Here is a 22,749-nt window from a genome sequence, read left to right on the forward strand (position 1 = left end):
CTCTGATTGAGAATCATACTAGGTAGCCTGTTTTCCCCATTTTGGTTGTAGGTGTTTATTTTCTGTTTAAGTGTCTGTTCACCTTGCAGAACTGTTTCCGTTTTCTCCTCGTTATTTTGTGTAGTGTTCAGTTTTCAATTAAATTATGACGAACACTTACCACGCTGCATTTTGGTCCTCTTCTCCTTCACCAGACGAGAATCGTTACACTCACAAACGTATTCAATCAACCATTCTGCATCAATGGTGGGATTTCCTGTCCCTCTTATCAGATACTGTAGATGCTAGAACAATGGGCTCAGCCCACACAGTGACACACACAAGGGCCCTCCGTCTGTCTGTCCACCGGCCTGGCCTGCTGGACAAGCCACTGTCCTAGCGGCGTTCCCCTAAAGCCAGATGTCCCAAGCTGGATCCAAGCCAAAGACCCTGACAATTCGGGAGCAGGAAACATGATTTTATAAACAGATACAGTCAGTGACTGTAGACTAGTATGACTGTACACTATCATGGGGAGGAGACTGACAGTGACCTGAGGCATCACCTGCTCAGAGGCTTGACACAGATGGCTGACAATATGACCCTCAGATCTATGTCAATCTAAATAAAATGACTCCACCAAATTATCAAACTGAATCAAAGGAGAAGACAGGAATGTCTTCAAAATGTACTAAACTGCACACATGAAAATAATAACATGAAAAAGTCACATATTACTAATACAAATCATGATTAACAAAACTATTTTAAGGGTATCTTTTATTTATATTACAGTAACACAAGAGATAGCAACACATTGCAAATGTGCACAACAAACAACTTTGTCTCTTGTAAAATAAATATACAACAAATATACAAAATAAACGTATCTTTGAATAGGAGGAAAATACAAATGTCCTGAAAGTTTGAAAACAAGCATCATATTATATCAACTTTTCCAGCGTAACCTTGTTAGGGATAATCAGACAATATTTTGGTTGTGCTATCTTTAACAGTGTGATGAATGACACAGATAAACATGTAACTACTATATTATTAGTGTGTAATTACCTATTTTGAGGTCTCCAATTCCATGTGACAGAAGGGGGAATGGGGAATGAGCATTGCATTGATGTGAGTCATTGCCCTACAGCTCTACTCGTCCTTGCTTGTAATTAGCCAAATTAGAACAATATCTGCTATTGCCATGAAAGTATGAAGTGTTCCTGTTTGGGGCTGAAAACAAACCTGATTTTCAAAGCAAAGCTGTACAAAAGCATTTGAAAATAAAGAACAAATGTTTTGGCCTGCTTGTAGAAGACAGCATGTGATGGTTAGCCAAGGGGAAAATGACACTACACAAGGAATCTACAGCAATGTCCAAACAAAGACATCTACAGTTGTCACAAGAAAACAGAAAAACAAGCAGCTTACCTCCAAAGAAGAAGATGTACAGTATATATTTAATGGATGTATCTCTGTGTATCTATTTGTGGTAGGAAATGTTTTATATTACAGAATAGCAGAGGTGTGCATTAAATATACCATATTAATAGAAAATAAAACATTTAAGACAGCATCCACATTACTTTACATTGTATTCACACACATATTTACAAAGAGGCAGCTTTGAGAAGGAGACAGGGTTGAAAGCGAGATGGGTAAATGTCATACATTTCATACTGTGGCACCTACACACACAGACACACGGACGCACACACTTTCAGTCTGTGCATTTCCAGGTGCTCTTCACAACAATATCTCAGTGTGGGAAGAGGGAAGTCCTAGTGATGGGAGTCTGAAGTGATACAGAGCTCTGGCTGAGAGATGGTGGAAGTGACACTTCCGTCAGAGGAAGCAGCTGGACATAAAGAGCGGAGGGAAGGCTGAGAAATTAGCTACTGGTGGATGGGATGGGAGCACTGAGGGAACTGCCCACAGGACTGTAAGGAGCTATAAGACATGTCACAACCTTGTTTGATTAGACAGCTCTAACATCGAACACCAAATTGGCTATTCATCTGAGCAGCATTCCTCCCATTGGCTTTTTCTCAGAACAGTTTTTGGTTTGTTCTGCAAGCTTCACATTGGCATTTGAAACGAGCATCATTGACTTTTGTCTCAAAACAGAAAGCCTTCTTTAACAATCTTTAAGAATAGAAAGCATCCACTGGCTAATCACCTTTCCCTTATACAGTATGCTCATCCTAACCATGCACTGTTTCAACCTTCCCCATCTTTGGTGACAGTTTTTAAACTAAAGAAACCCCATAGTGATATGGCAGTACCTGTCTGATGACAAATGTAAACAAGGGTCACATACTGTAAAAGACAGAAGAGGTGCCGACACAAGCAACATATTTACATATTTACAAGGATTCTCCAGCAAGCAACCTTTGCTGAATCTAAGCTAATGCTACCTTTCACATCATACACGAGTCATCATACACGAGTCATCATCATATTACGAGTCATACACAAGGTCAATATATACACATATAAACAGTCATAGTACCATGCTTATCGGTTCATTAGATTGAGACGTTTTGAGATTTAACCTACTGAATATAATTTCAGCCATTGGTCCTAGAAATGTCTCTCCTTCACATAACCACCAAAACTGAACTTGTGGAATAATACTAACATTATATTTTTTAAAGATGCAACAGAAAAAAAGGTCAACTGAAATCTTCATTACATGATGCCTACATCTGGAAAGATGTTACATTTCAAGTACTTTCACCTCCAACGATAATTGTATTTCAACCATTATAAATGCTACATTATTTCGTTTTAGAAAAAAATATATTTAAAACAAAACAACATAGTAATTCAGTTTAATACATTGACAACGGAAATGTGAAACAAACAAAAACATTGTATGAAACATATAAGATACAGTAACAGCAACATTGAGGAAAGTCCTCTGAAAATAGCACTACTATGGAGCTATAAACTATACTGTCCATTTCAAACAGCACATCAAAATTGATATGCAGTAATGATCAAGGAATGGTACCCCCTATGGCGGCCAGGAGCAGAGGTTTCGAGAGGATCCTTCTTTAAACCTCGGTCTGAAGGGGGAGGCTAACTGCTAGGCATAAGGTTGGGAGGGGGTGGCTAATAGCTAGACACAGTATATGATTGGAATAGGGTGTGGTGGGTGTTCGGGATGGCACTGAACAGGCACTTTATGGGGCAGCCATCGTGGGTGGGGCCTTACACCTGGTGGACCCTGAGCCCGGTGGCCATCTCCCCCAGAAAGATGTCATCGCTGGCGCTGGCCAATAGGGGCTGATTGGAGGCGTTGCTGCTGCCCACAGAGTTGAGGCAAAGGATGTTGGCATTCTGCGTCCCCTGGTCCACACTGGTAACCTGTTGCCCCATTGTGACCGGAAACCTGGAGCTGAAGTTCAGATAGATCTAGATAGAGAGAGGGAGAAACAGAGAGAAACAGAGAGAGAGTTCATACAATATATTATGTAGTGCTGGAGGGGTGTTTTCATTGCAGTTCTGCTTACTGAGTGAGAAACATGCAGCATTCTGGTCTGAAGGTGTGAAGGGGAAGGCGTGAGAAGAGAAGGCCTGCTCGGTGTTATCTAAATCGCTGGCATGTTTCAGAAGTGAGAGGTGAGCTGAGTTCATGAGGAGAGGTCATCATGATACAGTGAAAGAGGTGATTATGTCACAAGTGATCAATCCTATTCATCACTTCCTAACTGTCACGAGATGTTCAGTGGCTACTGTATGTGTGTGTGTGTGTGTGTGTGTGTGTGTGTGTGTGTGTGTGTGTGTGTGTGTGTGTGTGTGTGTGTGTGTGTGTGTGTGTGTGTGTGTGTGTGTGTGTGTGTGTGTGTGTGTGTGTGTGTGTGTGTGTGTGTGTGGGGTGCAAGCATGTGTGTGTGGCGCGTGATGTGTGTGACGCGTGTGTTAATTGAGGGTTGACACATTGCTGTGTGTTAACTGCTAGTCTGACTAGTCTGGTGGTAGCCTAAACATGTGGCCCTGGGTAGTTGGGGTGGAGAAACCCACAGGCATGTTCTTTGTACTCTGTTTGGACTGTGTAGACTGTAAACCCCAAGTATGTTTTACTTAAATACTTGTAGTAAGTTGAACTCAAAGTCAACGAAAAGTAATTATTACTGAAAAAGTTTATGAGATACTGACTCAAAACTAAATGAGAAGTCACATCAACTACATTTTTGTCAGTTAAGATAACAAATACACTTTTTCCCAACATGTAGATTTTTTTAAATAGTTTTAACATCTGTGTTTTTTTCATGTACATTGAGTGATTGATTAATCTTATGCTACACAAAGATAAATAACATACATTTTCCTAAACTAATCCAATAATTTAGTTAATTTAGTTACATTTATTGCACCTGTTACAGAAATGGTTCTTACTGTTAAAATGGTTTAGGTAGTCTCCTCACACTGTTCCTAACCCTGGCAGTCATTATGAGTGCAGGTTTCAGGAAATTAAAAATGTAAATTGTTGGATATCCCAACTCTGGCTGGATTCCAATAAGAATTACACATCACTTTGCAAGCCAGCATAAAGTGATTTGCAGGTAGGGTTGAAAAATTCTGGTAAATTATATTCCAAAAATCCCAGTTAGGATATTCCTGGAAATACAGAATTTTTCTAACCTACTTGCAGACCTACTTGTAAACCATGAATGTCAAGCCACTGTATTTGTCACGCCCTGACCTTAGTATTCTATGTTTTCTGTATTATTTTGGTCAGGTCAGGGTGCGACGAGGGTGGATATTATTGTTTTGTATTGTCTAGGGTTTTTGTATGTCTAGACATATGTAGGTCTATGGTGGCCTAGATTGGTTCCCAATCAAAGGCAGCTGTTTATCATTGTCTCTGATTGGGGATCCTATTTAGGTTGCCATTTGCCAGTTTGGTTTGTGGGTTATTGTCTATGTGATGTTGCATGTCTGCACTCGTGTCATTTAGCGTGCACGTTCATTTTGTATAGTTTGTTCAGTCTTCTTCGTTATTAAAAAGAAGATGTATTATCATCACGCTGCGCCTTGGTCTCCTCACTACGACGATCGTGACAGTATTAGGGTAAAGCTAGGCCTCAAAATAAGGCCTTGTGAAATATGCAATGTATAATGTATAATGTATAACAGTTTAATTATAATGATAATATTAGCCTAGGGACTTACTCGGTGAAGGCCACAGGACTGAAAATGAATGAATTCAACAACCATGGGTCTCTGTCACGAACAAATACAGTCATGGGAGGTCATTCTACAATTCACTCAAAAAGATAAGGCACACAAGGAAAATATATTGGAGGCGTGGCTTAGTGGGGCCATTCCTCCAAATTTAAAGCCGATACAACTCAACCCCTACAGGGTCGCAGTGACTCCATCAGTTTGAGTAATGACTACAAAAACACTAAGTACAGTTGAAGTCGGAAGTTTACCACATACATCTGTACAAACAATAGTACGCAAGTATAAACACCATGGGACCACACAGCCACAATCCCAGAACAACAGCAAAGGACCGTGTGAAGATGCTGGAGGAAACAGGTACAAAAGTATCTATATCCACAGTAAAATGAGTCCTATATCGACATAATCTGAAAAGCCGCTCAGTAAGGAAGAAGCAACTGCTCAAAAACCGCCATAAAAAAGCCAGCCTACAGTTTGCAATTGCACATTCATCTCCAAGATGGCATAGCAGTCAGACATCCTTTTGTCCTCGTCTTGTTGTGTCCCGTATATATATATATATTTACACCTTTCTTCGCATATCTTTTATATATTTTATTTTCCAAAAACTCAACTTCAAAACGCTTTCCTGCAACCCGCCTCACCAATTACAAAAAATATATATTATTTACCTCAAATTTGAAAATCCACAATAGAGCCTGGCCAGAAGCTAACCGGAAGCTAACCTGAAGCTAGCCTGAAGCTACCCAGAAGCTAGCCAGTTTACTGGCTAACGTTAGTATTACAGCTATCCACGGTTTGTGGTCATCAGCTATTCCTTTAGCTCGATAATCTATCACCACTTTTGTAGATCGCGACACAGACCAGAACATACCGGACCTATTTTTCTCCATATCCCCAGATTTCAACCGCAAGCTCTGGACATTTACACCTTGATTTCACAGCTAGCTAGCTGCTACCCGTGTAACTATTGGCTTACGTCGATCCCAGAGCAAACATCAATTATTCCGGAGCTAGCCAGCTGAAGAGTTCCATCAGCCACTCCTGGGCTACAATCACCTATCCGGACCCGTTTTACTGCCAATGCGGAGCCCCACCGGGCCTTCACGACTGACTACTGACGTTATCTGCCCGAGGGAGTTATCTAACTGGCACCTCCGTCGCGACGTTACCTGAACGCTCATCTGGGGCCCGCTAATTGTTAGCTGTCTTATCGGCTGCTATCTGAATAAGTTTATCGGACAATTTTTCTTGGGTCACTATAACTATATCTATTTTAACAATTGGATTGATCCCCCCGACCACACGGAACCCCACTAATCTACCGACGGAAACGCACGAGGTGGCTAAAAACAGACCTCCATCCTATGCTAGCTTGCTACTTATAGCCCGGCTAGCTGTCTGAATTGCCGGGACCCCAACCAACCTCTACCCACTGGACTCTTATGATCACTCGACTAAGCATGCCTCTTCTTAATGTCAATATGTCTTGTCCATTGCTGTTCTGGTTAGTGTTTATTGGCTTATTTCACTGTAGAACCTCTAGCCCTGCTCACTATACCTTATCCAACCTTTCAGTTCCACCAGCCACATATGCGATTACATCACCTGGTTTCAATGATGTTTCTAGAGACAATATCTCTCTCATCATCACTCAATACCTAGGTTTACCTCCACTGTATTCACATCCTACCATACCTTTGTCTGTACATTATTCCTTGAAGCTATTTTATCGCCCCCAGAAACATCCTTTTACTCTCTGTTCTAGACGTTCTAGACAACCAATTCTCATAGCTTTTAGCCGTACCCTTATCCTACTCCTCTGTTCCTCTGGTGATGTAGAGGTGAATCCAGGCCCTGCAGTGCCTAGCTCCACTCCTATTCCCCAGGCGCTCTCTTTTGATGACTTCTGTAACCGTAATAGCCTTGGTTCAATGCATGTTAACATTAGAAGCCTCCTCCCTAAGTTTGTTTTATTCACTGCTTTAGCACACTCTGCCAACCCGGATGATTTAGCCGTGTCTGAATCCTGGCTTAGGAAGACTACCAAAAATTCTGACATTTTCATCCCTAACTACAACGTTTTCAGACAAGATAGAACGGCCAAAGGGGGCGGTGTTGCAATCTACTGCAAAGATAGCCTGCAGAGTTCTGTCCTACTATCCAGGTCTGTTCCCAAACAATTTGAACTTCTACTTTTAAAAATCCACCTCTCTAAAAACAAGTCTCTCACCGTTGCTGCCTGCTATAGACCACCCTCTGCCCCCAGCTGTGCTCTGGACACCATATGTAATCTGATTGCCCCCCATCTATCTTCAGAGCTCGTGCTGCTAGGTGACCTAAACTGGAACATGCTTAACACCCCAGCCATCCTACAATCTAAGCTTGATGCCCTCAATCTCACACAAATTATCAATGAACCTACCAGGTACCACCCCAAAGCCGTAAACACGGGCACCCTCATAGATATCATCCTAACCAACCTGCCCTCTAAATACACCTCTGCTGTTTTCAACCAAGATCTCAGCGATCACTGCCTCATTGCCTGCATCCGTAATGGGTCAGTGGTCAAACGACCTCCACTCATCAATGTCAAATGCTCCCTGAAACACTTCAGCGAGCAGGCCTTTCTAATCGACCTGGCCGGGGTATCCTGGAAGGATATTGATCTCATCCCGTCAGTAGAGGATGCCTGGTTATTTTTTTTAAATGCCTTCCTCACCATCTTAAATAAGCATGCCCCATTCAAGAAAATTAGAACCAGGAACAGATATAGCCCTTGGTTCTCTCCAGACCTGACTGCCCTTAACCAACACAAAAACACCCCATGGCATTCTGCATTAGCATCGAACAGCCCCCGTGATATGCAACTTTTCAGGGAAGCTAGAAACCAATATACACAGGCAGTTAGAAAAGCCAAGGCTAGCTTTTTCAAGCAGAAATTTGCTTCCTGCAACACAAACTCAAAATAGTTCTGGGACACAGTAAAGTCCATGGAGAATAAGAACATCTCCTCCCAGCTGCCCATTGCACTGAAGATAGGAAACACTGTCACCGCCGACAAATCCACTATAATTGAGAATTTCAATAAGCATTTTTCTACGGCTGGCCATGCTTTCCACCTGGCTACCCCTACCCCGGTCAACAGCAACAGCTACTCGCCCAAACCTTCCCCATTTCTCCTTCTCCCAAATCCAGTCAGCTGATGTTCTGAAAGAGCTGCAAAATCTGGACCCCTACAAATCAGCCGGGCTAGATAATCTTCTTTCTAAAATTATCTGCTGAAATTGTTGCCACTCCTATTACTAGCCTGTTCAACCTCTCTTTTGTGTCGTCTGAGATTCCCAAAGATTGGAAAGCAGCTCCCCCTCTTCAAAGGGGGGGGACACTCTTGACCCAAACTGCTACAGACTATCCTACCCTGCCTTTCTAAGGTCTTCGAAAGCCAAGTCAACAAACAGATTACCGACCATTTTGAATCCCACCATACCTTCTCCGCTATGCAATCTGGTTTCAGAGCTGGTCATGGATGCACCTCAGCCACGCTCAAGGTCCTAAATGATATCTTAACCGCCATCGATAAGAAACAATACTGCGCAGCCGTATTCATTGACCTGGCCAAGGCTTTCGACTCTGTCAATCACCACATCCTCATCGGCAGACTCGACAGCCTTGGTTTCTCAAATGATTACCTCGCCTGGTTCACCAACTACTTCTCTGATCGAGTTCAGTGTGTCAAATCGGAGGGTCTGTTGTCCGGGCCTCTGGCAGTCTCTATGGGGGTGCCACAGGGTTCAATTCTTGGACCGACTCTCTTCTCTGTATACATCAATGATGTCGCTCTTGCTGCTGGTGAGTCTCTGATCCACCTTTACGCAGACAACACCATTCTGTATACTTCTGGCCCTTCTTTGGACACTGTGTTAACTACCCTCCAGGCGAGCTTCAATGCCATACAACTCTTCTTCCGTGGCCTCCAATTGCTCTTAAATACAAGTAAAACTAAATGCATGCTCTTCAACCGATCGCTGCCTGCACCTGCCCGCCTGTCCAACATCACTACTCTGGACGGCTCTGACTTAGAATATGTGGACAACTACAAATACCTAGGTGTTTGGTTAGACTGTAAACTCTCCTTCCAGTCTCACATCAAACATCTCCAATCCAAAGTTGAATCTAGAATTGGCTTCCTATTCCGCAACAAAGCATTCTTCACTCATGCTGCCAAACATACCCTTGTAAAACTGACCATCCTACCAATCCTCAACTTCGGTGATGTCATTTACAAAATAGCCTCCAATACCCTACTCAATAAATTGGATGCAGTCTATCACAGTGCCATCCGTTTTGTCACCAAGCCCCATATACTACCCACCACTGCGACCTGTACACTCTCGTTGGCTGGCCCTCGCTTCATACTCGTCGCCAAACCCACTGGCTCCAGGTCATCTACAAGACCCTGCTAGGTAAAGTCCCCCCTTATCTCAGCTCGCTGGTCACCATAGCAGCACCCACCTGTAGCACGCGCTCCAGCAAGTATACCTCTCTGGTCACCCCCAAAACCAACTCTTCCTTTGGCCGCCTCTCCTTCCAGTTCTCTGCTGCCAATGACTGGAACGAACTACAAAAATCTCTGAAACTGGAAACACTTATCTCCCTCACTAGCTTTAAGCACCAGCTGTCAGAGCAGCTCATAGATTACTGCACCTGTACATAGCCCATCTATAATTTAGCCCAAACAACTACATCTTTCCCTACTGTATTTATTTATTTATTTATTTTGCTCCTTTGCAACCCATTTATTTCTATCTCTACTTTGCACATTCTTCCACTGCAAATCAACCATTCCAGTGTTTTACTTGCTATATTGTAATTACTTTGCCACCATGGCCTTTTTTTTGCCTTCACCTCCCTTATCTCACCTCACTTGCTCACATTGTATATAGACTTATTCTTCTACTGTATTATTGACTGTATGTTTGTTTTACTCCATGTGTAACTCTGTGTTGTTGTATGTGTTGAACTGCTTTGCTTTATCTTGGCCAGGTCGCAATTATAAATGAGAACGTGTTCTCAACTTGCCTACCTGGTTAAATAAAGGTGAAATAAATAAAAATAAACATGGGGACAAAGATTGTACTTTTTGAAGAAATGTCCTCTGGTCTGATGAAACAAAAATAGAACTGTTGTTTGGCCATAATGACCACCGTTATGTTTGGAGGAAAAAGGGTGACGCTTGCAAGCCGAAGAACACCATCCCAACCATGAAGCACGGGGGTGGCAGCATCAAGTTGTGGGGGTGCTTTGCTGCAGGAGGGACTGGTGCACTTCACAAAATAGATGGCTTCATAAGGATGGAAAATTATGTGGATATATTGAAGCAACATCTCAAGACGTCAGTCAGGAAGTTAAAGCCTGGTCGCAAATGGGTCTTCCAAATGGTCAATGACCCCAAGCATACTTCCAAAATTGTGGAAAAATGGCTTAAGAACAACAAAGTCAAGGTATTGGAGTGGCCATCAAAGCCCTGACCTCAATCCTATAGAAAATTTGTGGTCAGAACTGAAAAAGCGTGTGCGAGCAAGGAGGCCTACAAACCTGACTCAGTTACATCAGCTCTGTCAGGAGGAATGGGCCAAAATTCATCCAACTCATTGTGGGAAGCTTGTGGAAGGCTACCCGAAACGTGTGACCCAAGTTAAACAATTTAAAGGCAATGCTACCAAATATTAATTGAGTGTATGTAAACTTATGACCCACTGGGAATGTGATGAAAGAAATAAAAGCTGAGATAAATCATTCTCTCTACTATTATTCTGACATTCCACATTCTTAAAATAAAGTGGTGATCCTAACTGACCTAAGACAGGGATTTTTTACTCTGATTAAATGTCAGGGATTGTGAAAAACAGAGTTTATTTATGTATTTGGCTAAGGTGTATGTAAACTTCCGACTTCAAGTGTTAGTGTACTTAGATACATTAAGTGCAATAGGTTTCATCAAAAGTTTTGAGTAATGACAGCACATAGTGGTTTACAGTGTGGCCCTGTGGTAATTCATTAACTCAGTCAAAACAACTAGATCAGTCCTAACATTCTGTGACACATGCTGGAATGCCTGAACAGATGACTGGTCAGCAGTGTTCAGCAGTTGGGACTCTTTGATTGTTAGGTGGTATTTTAAAAGCACTTCTGTCAGGTTTCAAAGAGAGGTGGGGAGACTGTCAGAGGACTCACATTCTTCAACCACTGAGTGGCCTTACAAAAGGATAGAGCAGTAGGCTAACGCCACTGGGCACAGACATCAACTTGGTTCCACATAATATCATTGTATTGTATTTGTATTTATTAGGGATCCCCATTAGCTACTGCCTTGGCAGCAGCTACTCTTCCTGGGGTCCAAACACATTAACGCACTTAAATTACATATCAAACAAATATAAAGCAGTACATCATATAAAATGAATACACCACTACAATACATCATTGAAATTATGTGGAAACGATTCAACCAGTGTCTGCCCAGTGGGACGTTACTAAAACATGAAGGCAGGTAATATTTTATTGAATTTGTATAGTACAGTGGCTTGCGAAAGTATTCACCCCCTTGGCATTTTTCCTATTTTGTTGCCTTACAACCTAGAATTAAAATGGATTTTTGGAAGGTTTGTATCATTGGATTTAAATAACTACCACTTTGAAGATGCTAAATATTTTTTCTTGTGAAACAAACAAGAAATAAGACAATAAGACAACTGAAAACTTGAGCGTGTATAACTATTCACCCCCCAAAGTCAATACTTTGTAGAGCCACCTTTTGCAGCAATTACAGCTGCAATTCTCTTGGGGTATATCTCTCTAAGCTTGGCACATCTAGCCATTGGGATTTTTGCCCATTCTTCAAGGCAAAACTGCTCCAGCTCCTTCAAGTTGGAATGGTTCCGCTGATGTACAGAAATCTTTAAGTCATACCACAAATTCTCAATTGGATTGAGGCCTGGGCTTTGACTAGGCCAATCCAAGACATTTAAATGTTTCCCCTTAAAGTGTTGCTTTAGCAGTATAATTAGGGTCTTTGTCCTGCTGGAAGTTGAACCTCCGTCCCAGTCTCAAATCTCTGGAAGACAAACAGGTTTCCCTCAAGAATTTCCCTGTATTTAGCGTCATCCATCAATCCTTCAATTCTGACCAGTTTCCCAGTCCGTGCCGATGAAAAACATCCCGACAGCATGATGCTGCGACCACCATGCTTCACTGTGGGGATGGTGTTCTCGGAGTGATGAGATGTGTTAGGTTTGAAACAGACATAGCATTTTCCTTGATGGCCAAAAAGCAATATTTTAGTCTCATCTGACCAGAGTACCTTCTTCTTATGTTTGGGGAGTCTTTTGGCAAACACCAAACATGACTTTTGGCAAACACCAAACATGTTTGCTTATTTTTTCTGGTCACTCTTCCTTAAATCCCAGCTCTGTGGATGGTACGTCTTAAAGTGGTCCTATGGACAGATACTCCAATCTCTGCTGTGGAGCTTTGCAGCTCCTTCGGGGTTATCTTTGTTCTCTTTGTTGCCTCTCTGATTAATGCCCTCCTTGCCCGGTCCATGCGTTTTGGTGTGTGGGGCTTTCTTGGCAGGTTTGTTATGGTGCCATATTCTTTCCATTTTTTAATAATGGATTTAATGGTGCTCCGTGGGATGTTCAAAGTTTTGGATATTTTTTTATAACCAACCCTGATCTCTACTTCTCCACAACTTTGTCCCTGACCTGTTTGGAGATCTCCTTCATAGTGCTGCTTGCTTGGTGGTACCCCTTGCTAGTGGTGTTGCAGACTCTGGGGCCTTTCAGAGCAGGTGTATATTGAGATCATATGACACTTAAATAAGTCCACCTGTGTGCAATCTAACTAATTATGTAACTTCTGAAGGTAATTGGTTGTGCCAGATCTTATTTAGGTGCTTCATACCAAAGGGGGTGAATACATATGTACGCACCACTTTTCAGTTTTTATTTTTGTAATTTTTTTAACAAGTTATTCTTTTCATTTCACTTCACCAATTTGGACTATTTTGTGTATGTCCATTGCATGAAATACAAATAAAAATCTATTTAAATTACAGGTTGTAATGCAACAAAATAGGAAAAACGCCAAGGGGGGTGAATACTTTTGCAAGGCACTGTTTGCTACTATTAAATACAGCACAATCTCAAGGTGGGACCTTTTGGCACTTAAAAAAAATCTCAAGAATATGGATTATGGAATTTACTGCTGTTAAACTCTTGTGAATACCTTAAATCCATAGTCTGTCAACATGTGTAAACAAGCAGGTTAGAGGAGATCTGTGACCTACGTGTTTGGTGGTGTCTGACAGCTGTTGTTCAATCCTCTCCACCACCTTGCTGAAGGAGTGTCTCTTAAAGGGGTTCGAGTCCCAGCACGACCTCATTATCTCATACCTGAAACCACAACACACATATTTAGCACAGGCGCAGGCATGGCACCAAGCACATACACCTGTTACCTCTCGTCTCTCCCCCCTCTTACAAAGTGACACTTTACATGCTTTTCTCTAAGTGTATTCTCCTGAAAATGGAATGTATGTAGCTAACATCTAATAACGAACTAAATAATAATTTAGCTTTCATGGTGAAGTTTATGGTGAAATTCAGCAAATATGCAATCTGCTTAAATCCCACATATTCACACCCCTGTATAGTACACCGACGCACACACTGTCTTTCTCAAGATACTTAGACACACACACACTCACATTTCACTCGGTGCAAACTCTGGTGCATCCATTCTATATCCTTCCTTAATCATTTTGTAGAACTTTGAGTCCACAAGCATCCCAGGATATGGACTGCTTCCTGTAGGCCATGAAGAAAATAAGATAATAAAAATCAATGAAAACACACACACGGACACACACACACACAGAGGGTAACGTGGACGTACGTACCGAGTGAGAAGATTTCCCAGAGCAAGATGCCATAGGACCATACGTCACTCTCAAATGTGTACACACATTCAAAGATGCTCTCTGGAGACATCCACTTGACTGGGAGGCGAGCCTGCATGGAACACAAACCATCACAGCCAGTCTAATATGTCAGATGCACTTCATGTATTCAGAAAATGCATCAAAGCAAATATCTCGACATCTTTGAAGTAATCCATCATCTCTATCACTTCAGCTGTCTACAGCTGTGAAGAGTGTAGAACTAGAGAGAGCAAATAATTAATGCAGATTCTGTTGATTAATCTTGAATTTTGGATCAGAAATGTTCAAAATTGCTTGTTCTTGTATGAGAGGAGAGGTACTGTATTTCCTTAGTTTCAAGAGTAGGTTAAAACTCCCCTAAGGTGCTGAATGTTTGAGACACATATCTGGTGACCCATACCAGTGACATTTGAAAGAATTCAATGACATTTAAAGGAATGCATAACCACACACCTGCCAGAGTGCACATTACAATGTGAGATCCATCAGATACACACTGAGTGTAAAAAAACTTTAGGAAAACCTTCCTAATATCTAAAGCATTCCACAGGGATGCTGGCCCTGAATTTGCCTGGTCAGTCTATGTCAGGGAAAGAGCAGGTGTTCCTAATGTTTTGTACACTCAGTGTACATACATACATACTGCACTTCACATGCCATGGAATTGGAACATACAGTTCTAGCCCATGATGGCCCCTGGGCTCATAGCTGACACTGGTTTTGAGAGGCTTTATATCAATGCTGTGCCTGTGCTTGACTATTCCATTGATGGTTTTCACTGCAAAATATCCATGCTGTATCTATACATCACATTGAGATCTACAGTAGTAAGCGATGGGCCAGACTTACATTGCCTTTGACTACATAGTTGGAGTCTGTGGTGATGTCACGGGCCAGGCCGAAGTCACAGATCTTTGCCACTCGCCCCTGAGTCAGCAGAATGTTCCGGGCAGCCAGGTCTCTGTGGATGCACTGAACACACACACACAAATAATAAAACATCATGTAACGTAATAAGATAACATAAGGTAACATAAGATAACATAAAACTTTTAAACACTACTAATACATGGTGACAGTAAATGTTCTTCCCCGAATCTGTTCCACACACACTGATTGATACAGGGCCTGTCTGTAGTCTGGTGTCCGCTTGCCTCAATGGGTTATACATTTTTCAGCAGAATGCTCAACATGCATTCTGGACCTGTTGACCAGCTATGGAAATGTGATCCTAGCATTGTTTGGAAATAAAGAAGATGGATCTAATGTGTGTGTGTGTGTGTGGCTTAGCGTGTATCTAAATTTAATCTGATACATAGAACAAACAATATCAGTGGAAATAGTGCTTTTCTTGGTCTACGTGAATGTACAGTACTTACAGAATGAAAATATTTAGAGAATGGTTGGACATTATCTACCATCATGGATTTAACTTGCTGGATTTAATTGCAGAGTGAAAATAGACCTGTTGTTTTGAATAGCTAGTGGTGGGGGCTTTCAGGAGCTATATTAGGAGAGGAGAGCTTCTGTGAGGAAATTAAGGGCTTACATTTTTGGAAGCCAGGAAGTCCATGCCTTTGGCCACTTGATAGGAGAAGCTGAGCAGATCCTCAGTGTCCAGAGAGAGACTGTCCTCATGGAGCATCTCACTCACAACATCAGGCTCACTACTGGAACCACCTGAGAGAAACATAGTGATAGAGCAAGATAATTTGAGGGGTACGTAGAAGGAGCGACATTGTGTATTAAGGAAGCTTAACTATGTATAGAGGGAGATACTGCACATTGCAGGTTGTATAAATTAGCTTTCTCAAGTGACATATGTGAAAATGATCAATAAAAATAAAAGTGGATGTCTTGCCTGGTTTGCGTATCGAGATTCTCTTCTCTGAGGAGAAGCCATTGGGCAGGACACCAGCGACAGAAGGCCTCATATCCATGTATCCATTCCTGCTGTCTCTGCAAGGAGGAAATAAGCAGTCTGGTCTCAGTTCAGTCGCCATCAAATACTACACATAACTACGACACACTAGGTAAGAAATACTCCCTAACAAACATTTCTGAATCTCCAGAGACATTTACATTTACTGTAAGCATTTTTCTCAATAACAACAAAGAGTAGTTGGTTTAGTGTAGGCGTGTCCTGCCTTATAGACCATGAAAGTACTGTGTGCTTAGTTAAATTGGGGAATTTTCCAGTGGGTGGGAGAACAACGGCAGTGGTATTTACTTTTGTGAGCAGTTGAGATGACACAAGCAACAGTACATATATACAGTATAAACTGTGCAGTGAAAATGACAGTATATACCACCCAACTACCACCCTCTCCTTGTAAACATAATGAGTCCACACTGACCCATCTGACAAAGCTGTAGCTGTCTCCCTCTGCAGCATGACATTCCTGTAGTAGCAGTCCTCCCCTAACGTGTCACAAAAGAACGTCTCCCTCTTCCTTCTCAGAAAGTTGAGGAGGTCACCGAAGCAGCAATACTCTGTGATCACCAGGGTTGGGCCTGAAGACAAGGAGACAAATAGCCATGGTCAGTCACATGAATGTCATCCACCAAGAAACAACACACTAAAGACAAACAAGACAAACAAAACACCTTGAAATATAGACACCCAAACAAGTACAGCAAGTTTCAGGAGCACCACTCCTACAAGTACGGCAAGTTTCAGGAGCACCACTCCTATATCATAAACATTAATACAACGAATAGTAAACAATACTTACGCCCAACAAGCAATGTTCCCTGAGCAAACTTCTGGTCTGCTGAGCGCAAACTTGAAGGTTGTGGAAATTCTGTGCAACTTCAGCACGCGTTTACATTGAACACTGAGGCTGTACCTGCTTTAAGTTAGTTTTAACTGTGACCAAGTAGGCTACTGTGGCTATTTGATCCTAATGTTGGCGTACCAGGCCTTCCAGTGGCCTACCATAAAAAACTATGGAGAAAATGCATCCCATAATATTTTAACATGGAAATAGCTGTTCTATCATTCAGCCTTTAGTAGCAGCCAACGTGTGGTGTTCAATGTAGGCCTACATTCCATGAGAAAAAAAAACATGCAAGGCTTGAAATCAACCTTTTAATCCACTTGTCCTTCAGACAAGGAGGTGACTGAAAATGTAGTTTTGTGTTTGATGCAAGAAACCACTTTACAAAATAAAATGTATTATTATTCCCATACCATTATAACAGAGAATCAGACAAATTATGCTACCATCTGCCAATTGGCTACTTAGATTATTCAAGACTGTCTCAAAATACAACACTACCCCTTTAAAACAAAAAAAAGCTCTTTACCTCTTAATCTTTTCAAAGATGTCTAGAAATGTACACGTTTTGTAGGAAGCAATCACTCCCCTATTGTTGACTACAAATGATCTATAACTGGGCTAATAACTCACTAACTAGCAAAGGATATGAACAAAATGTGCACATGTGGCTACATCCAGCTCTTGCCATGATCTCAAAACAAGTGCATCTACTCACCAAGACAGCTGTAAACTCAGTCCATTTCAAAGTAAATGGCGCAGATCCATATTTGGCAAGCTGCCTACTGCAGCTCTGATTGATAATGCTGAAACGGTCTGTGTAGAGTATTGGGCTGAGTATGGGCTGAGTCATGTGCAGAAGAATCATACTCCGATGCGTTGTGCCGACAACAACATCTTTTGCATAGTTCGTTTTGTTTCGGTATGTTGCATTGAAAGTGGCTAATATTGAGTGGATTCAACACAATTGCTACAGTAAAGAGAAACGTTGATAGTGTTAACTAACAGGGAAAGGCTGATATTTCGCCAACAAGTCATACAATCCTTGGTGATAAAAGGGAGGATTGTTCAGATTATTACTGTATCTCAAAAACCTCTGCCATCTGTAGTTCCCAGATTGATAGTAGCATAGATTAGAATGAGAATAAGCGCTACAGTCCTCTAGACATACTGCTCCTTACCTCCAACAGTACAGGCTCCCAGCAGGTTGACAATGTTCATGTGGTTTCCCAGGTAACTGAGAACTTTCAGCTCTGACATCAGAGCCTCCTTCTCAGTGGCATGGGCACTGGCTGTGGAAAACCACCAGAACATGATCATTTAAAAGTGCTTCAAAGTCATCATCAAAGAAAACATCACAGGAAGTATGGCCTCTGGCTGGTTTAGTGTAACAAGCATTCATGACCAAAAGAATGTGGACACCTGCTCGTCGAACATCTCATTCCAAAATCATGGACATTAATATGGAGTTGGTCCCCCCTTCGCTGTATAACAGCCTTGACTCTTCTGGGAAGGCATTCCACTAGATGTTGGAACATTGCTGCGGGGGCTTGCTTCCATTCAGCCACAAGAGCATTGAATGAGGTTGGGTACTGATGTTGGGCGATGAGACCTGGCTCTCAGTCAGTGTTCCAATTTATCCCAAAGGTGTTCGATGGGGTTGAGGTCAGGGCTCTTTGCAGGCCAGTCGAGTTCTTCCACACCCGATCTCTGTATGGACCTCGCTTTGTGCACAGGGGCATTGTCATGCTGAAACAGGAAAGGGCCTTTCCCAAACTGTTGCCACAAAGTTGGAAGCACAGAATCGTCTAGAATGTCATTGTATGTTGTAGCTTTAAGATTTCCCTTTACCGGAACTAAGGAGCCCGAACCATGAAAAACAGCCCCGGACTATTAGTCATCTTCCACCAAACTTTACAGTTGGCACTATATATTCGGCAGGTAGCGTTCTACGGGCATCTGCCAAACACAGATTCATTTGTCGGACTGACAGATGGTGAAGCATGATTCATAACTCCAGAGAACGAGTTTCCACTGCTCCAGAGTCCAATGGCGGCGAGCTCTACACCACTCCATCCGACGCTTGGCATTGTGCATGGTGACCTTAGGCTTGTGTGCGTCTGCTCAGGCCATGGAAACCCATTTCATGAAGCTCCCAACGAAAGGTGAGGTGAAAAGGTGGCAACTTATGACAGTGCCACGTTGAAAGTCACTGAGCTCTTCAGTAAGGTCATTCTACTGCCAATGTTTGTCTATGGAGATTGCATGGCTGTGTGCTCAATTTTATACACTTGTCTGAACCGTGTGTGGCTGAAATAGCTGAATCTACTCATTTGAAGAGGTGTCCACATACTTTTGTATATACAGGGCATTCAGAAATTATTCAGACCCCTTTTCCACATTTTGCTATGTTACAGCCTTATTCTAAAAATTATTAAATAGTTTTTTTTCCATCATCAATTTACACTCAATAGCCAAAAATGACAATGAACATTTATGCTAAAAAACTTACATATCACATTTACATAAGTATTCAGACCCTTTACTCAGTACTTTGTTGAAGCACCTTTGGCAGTGATTACAGCCTTGAGTCTTCTTAAGTATGACGCTACAAGCTTGGCACACCTGCATTTGGGGAGTTTATCCCATTCTTCTCTGCAGATCCTCTCAAGCTCTGTCAGGTTGGATGGGGAGCGTCGCTGCACAGCTATTTTCAGGTCTCTCCAGAGATGTTCGATCTGGTTCAAGTCTGGGTTCTGGCTGGGCCACTCAAGGACATTCAGAGACTTGTCCCAAAGCCACTCCTGTGTTGTCTTGGCTGTGTGCTTAGGGTCATTGTCCTGTTGGAAGGTGAACCTTCGCCCCCAGTCTGAGTTGCTGAGTGCTCTGGAGCAGGTTTTTTATCAAGGATCTCTCTGTACTTTGCTCTGTTCATCTTTCCCTCGATGCTAAATAGTCTCCCGGTCCCTGCCGCTGAAAAACATCCCAAAAGCATGATGCTGCCACCACCATGCTTCACCGTACAGATGGTGCAAGGTTTCCTCCAGACGTGATGCTTGGCATTCAGGCCAAAGAGTTCAAAATTGTTTTAATCAGACCAGAGAATCTTGTTCCTCATGGTCTGAAGTCAGTTGGTGCCTTTTGACAAACTCCAAGTGGGCTGTCATATACCTTTTACTGAGGAGTGGCTTCCGTCTGGCCACACTATCATAAAGACCTGATTGGTGGAGTGGTTGATGGTTGACCTTTGGAGGAACTCTGGAGGTCTGTCAGAGTGACCATCGGTTTCTTGGTCATCTCCCTGACCAAGGCCCTTCTCACCTGATTGCTCAGTTTGGCCAGGAGGCCAGCTCTCGGAAGAGTCTTGGTGGGTCATAACTTCTTCCATTTAAGAATGATGGAGGCCAATGTGTTCTTGGGTACCTTCAATGCTGCAGACCCTTCCCCAGGTCTGTGCCTTGGAGCTATATGGACAATTCCTTCGACTTCATGGCTTGGTTTTTTCTCTGACATACACTGTCAATTGTGGAACCTTATATAGACAGGTGTGTGCCTTTCCAAAACATGTCCAATCAATTGGATTTACCACAGATGGACTCCAATTAAGTTGTAGAAACATCTCAAGGATGATTAATGGAAACAGGATGCACCTGAGCAAAGGGTCTGAATACTTATGTAAATAAGGTATTTCAATTTTTATTCAAGAAATTTGCAAACATTTATAAAAAACAGTTTTTGCTTTGTCATTATGGGGTATTGTGTATAGATTGATGAGGGAAAAAATCTATTTAATACATTTTAGAACAAGCCTGTAACGTAACAAAATGTGGAAAAGTCACAGGGTCTGAATACTTTCCGAATGCACTGTATAGTGTACATCAATGCAAACACACACACAAACATACACACACGGTCAATAGCTAGTCAAATACATTTAGTCAAATATCCGGGTGTTTAGCACCCATAGTTAGGGGCAGGGGTTCTCTCTGACAGTGTGACCTGACCAGGTCTGATCAGTCAGACACCTTAAAATACACACATCTATCACCAAAATATGTCTCTTTTTATTGCTATATCAACATTTTTACTATAATTTGTGACGTCTTACGTTTGAGCATTTTGACCGCCACTGTCATCACTGTATCAGCTTTGGACATTCCATAAGCAGTAGCCTCCACTACCTTCCCGAAGGCTCCGGAGCCCAGAGTTTTCCCTGCATGGAAACACAGACAGACAGACCAATGTTACTCCATCCTGTTCCTCTCCCACATCCTGGCTCCGCCACCTGTTACCAGGATATGCAGGATCCTGTTTGGGGTGGTTCGGATGAGAAAAAAACCCCTCCAAAATGTCAACAGAACGTTTGCTTAGAGGGAGGGGTTGGTGTTCTTTATTAAAGAAAGCAGCTACATTAAATACATCATGCAGTTAGTGTATGCTCAGGGCTATTGTAAAAGTGTGACCAACTGGTGAGCAAATAGAGTGTAAATCCATCATTTTGAGACAGGCCCTGGGGATAAGGTATGATGTCACAACAAAGATACATTGGCTGGCTCCAAATAGCAAAACAAAAAACACTTATTTCAACACCTGCTGCTATCGATTGAAACACATAAAATAGACCTAGATAATATTAAAACAAACTGTATATCATACAGTTCTGGATTAGAGATTATACATACAGTATACTGTAAGAGATGTCTGGGGCATCCTCCCTGCTTGGGGATTACCAGTGCTTTTTCTGATGTGATGATAGCAAAGGAACTCACCGAAACGCAGTTTGTCCCGGGGGAACTCCCACTCGTGATCGTATGGGAGCTGGGTAGGGTCAATATACACGTAGTTGTTTCCGTGGATACCTTCAATGACTTTCCACTGGATCTGGTATTTGGGTTTCTGTGAGGCCAGCAGAGAGTTATATTAGGATAAGTACAGAGGACACCATTAAACTCACATCAATCGTGGTACTTCAGCATAGAGTTAGTTGACCTCTGTGAGTTAATGCGAATATGTTTTTAAAGGTGAGCTACTGTACCTTATCTTTGCCTATGACTTACTGAGTGTAATTTTCAAAGTTTATACAGGTGTGTAACCCTTTGTAGAAGTGGCTGTGATGTATGAGAAGAGGTGAGTTTGGATAGTTACCCGAGTAGAGGCAGTGAGTTTGGGTAGTTACCTGCAGGTACTTGTAGAAGAGCACTATGAGGATGAGGATGAGGAGGGCGGTTGCTGACACTATGCCAATCAGCAGAGGTGTGAAGAGCTCATGGGGAACTGTTCTTTCTGCAGGGACACACACCAGAGAGAGAGAGACATACATACAGTATCAGTGTAGCGTTAGAGATAGCTATATAACAGAGAGATAGATAACAGAGAGAGATATCAGTGTAACGTTGGAGATAGATATATAACAGACAGATAGATAAAAGAGAGAGATATCAGTGAGGAACACTGATAGACAAATCAGTTTTAATGTTAGGCAACATATTGGCCTTTAGCACTGTGCAGTATCATATGTCCTACATTGTTGTCTTTCAGTGATCACTCAAAGGTAATCAAATCATATTACTTGAATCAAACTGTGTTTTCTGTATTTTGTTAATTATTTTGTATACTATTTATTACTCAATTCCTTAATTCCCATTCTAGTTGTGCAGCATGCAGTAATGCTGTGCAGCATGATGTGGTGGTGCTGCTGCTGCTGTTGTTGTTATGTATATTATCTGTATAATGAGTCTTCTGTTCCTTTGTGTAGCGGTTTGTGATGTGTTATTGTTTTGCTAGCTC

At 42.1% G+C, this 22,749-nt stretch overlaps 1 protein-coding gene across 2 annotated transcripts in view; it reads right to left on the minus strand.

Moving 5' to 3' along the window:
* Positions 1-742: 742 nt before the first annotated feature.
* The window catches only part of LOC129869625 (mast/stem cell growth factor receptor Kit-like), a 43,586-nt gene continuing 21,579 nt past the window's right edge, over positions 743-22,749 (minus strand). For both annotated transcript variants that reach the window (XM_055944210.1, XM_055944209.1), the window contains exons 10-21: positions 22,139-22,245; positions 21,732-21,858; positions 21,071-21,175; positions 18,144-18,254; positions 16,540-16,696; positions 16,044-16,141; positions 15,732-15,862; positions 15,032-15,154; positions 14,141-14,252; positions 13,949-14,048; positions 13,529-13,634; positions 743-3,402 (exon numbers count right to left, since the gene is read on the minus strand). In XM_055944210.1, coding sequence (XP_055800185.1) covers positions 3,199-3,402; positions 13,529-13,634; positions 13,949-14,048; positions 14,141-14,252; positions 15,032-15,154; positions 15,732-15,862; positions 16,044-16,141; positions 16,540-16,696; positions 18,144-18,254; positions 21,071-21,175; positions 21,732-21,858; positions 22,139-22,245 — 1,481 coding nt within the window. In that variant the 3' untranslated portion in view covers positions 743-3,198. The remainder of the gene's footprint in view (positions 3,403-13,528; positions 13,635-13,948; positions 14,049-14,140; positions 14,253-15,031; positions 15,155-15,731; positions 15,863-16,043; positions 16,142-16,539; positions 16,697-18,143; positions 18,255-21,070; positions 21,176-21,731; positions 21,859-22,138; positions 22,246-22,749) is intronic.

This window comes from Salvelinus fontinalis, chromosome 14, assembly GCF_029448725.1.
Source record: "Salvelinus fontinalis isolate EN_2023a chromosome 14, ASM2944872v1, whole genome shotgun sequence".
NCBI lineage: Eukaryota > Metazoa > Chordata > Actinopteri > Salmoniformes > Salmonidae > Salvelinus > Salvelinus fontinalis.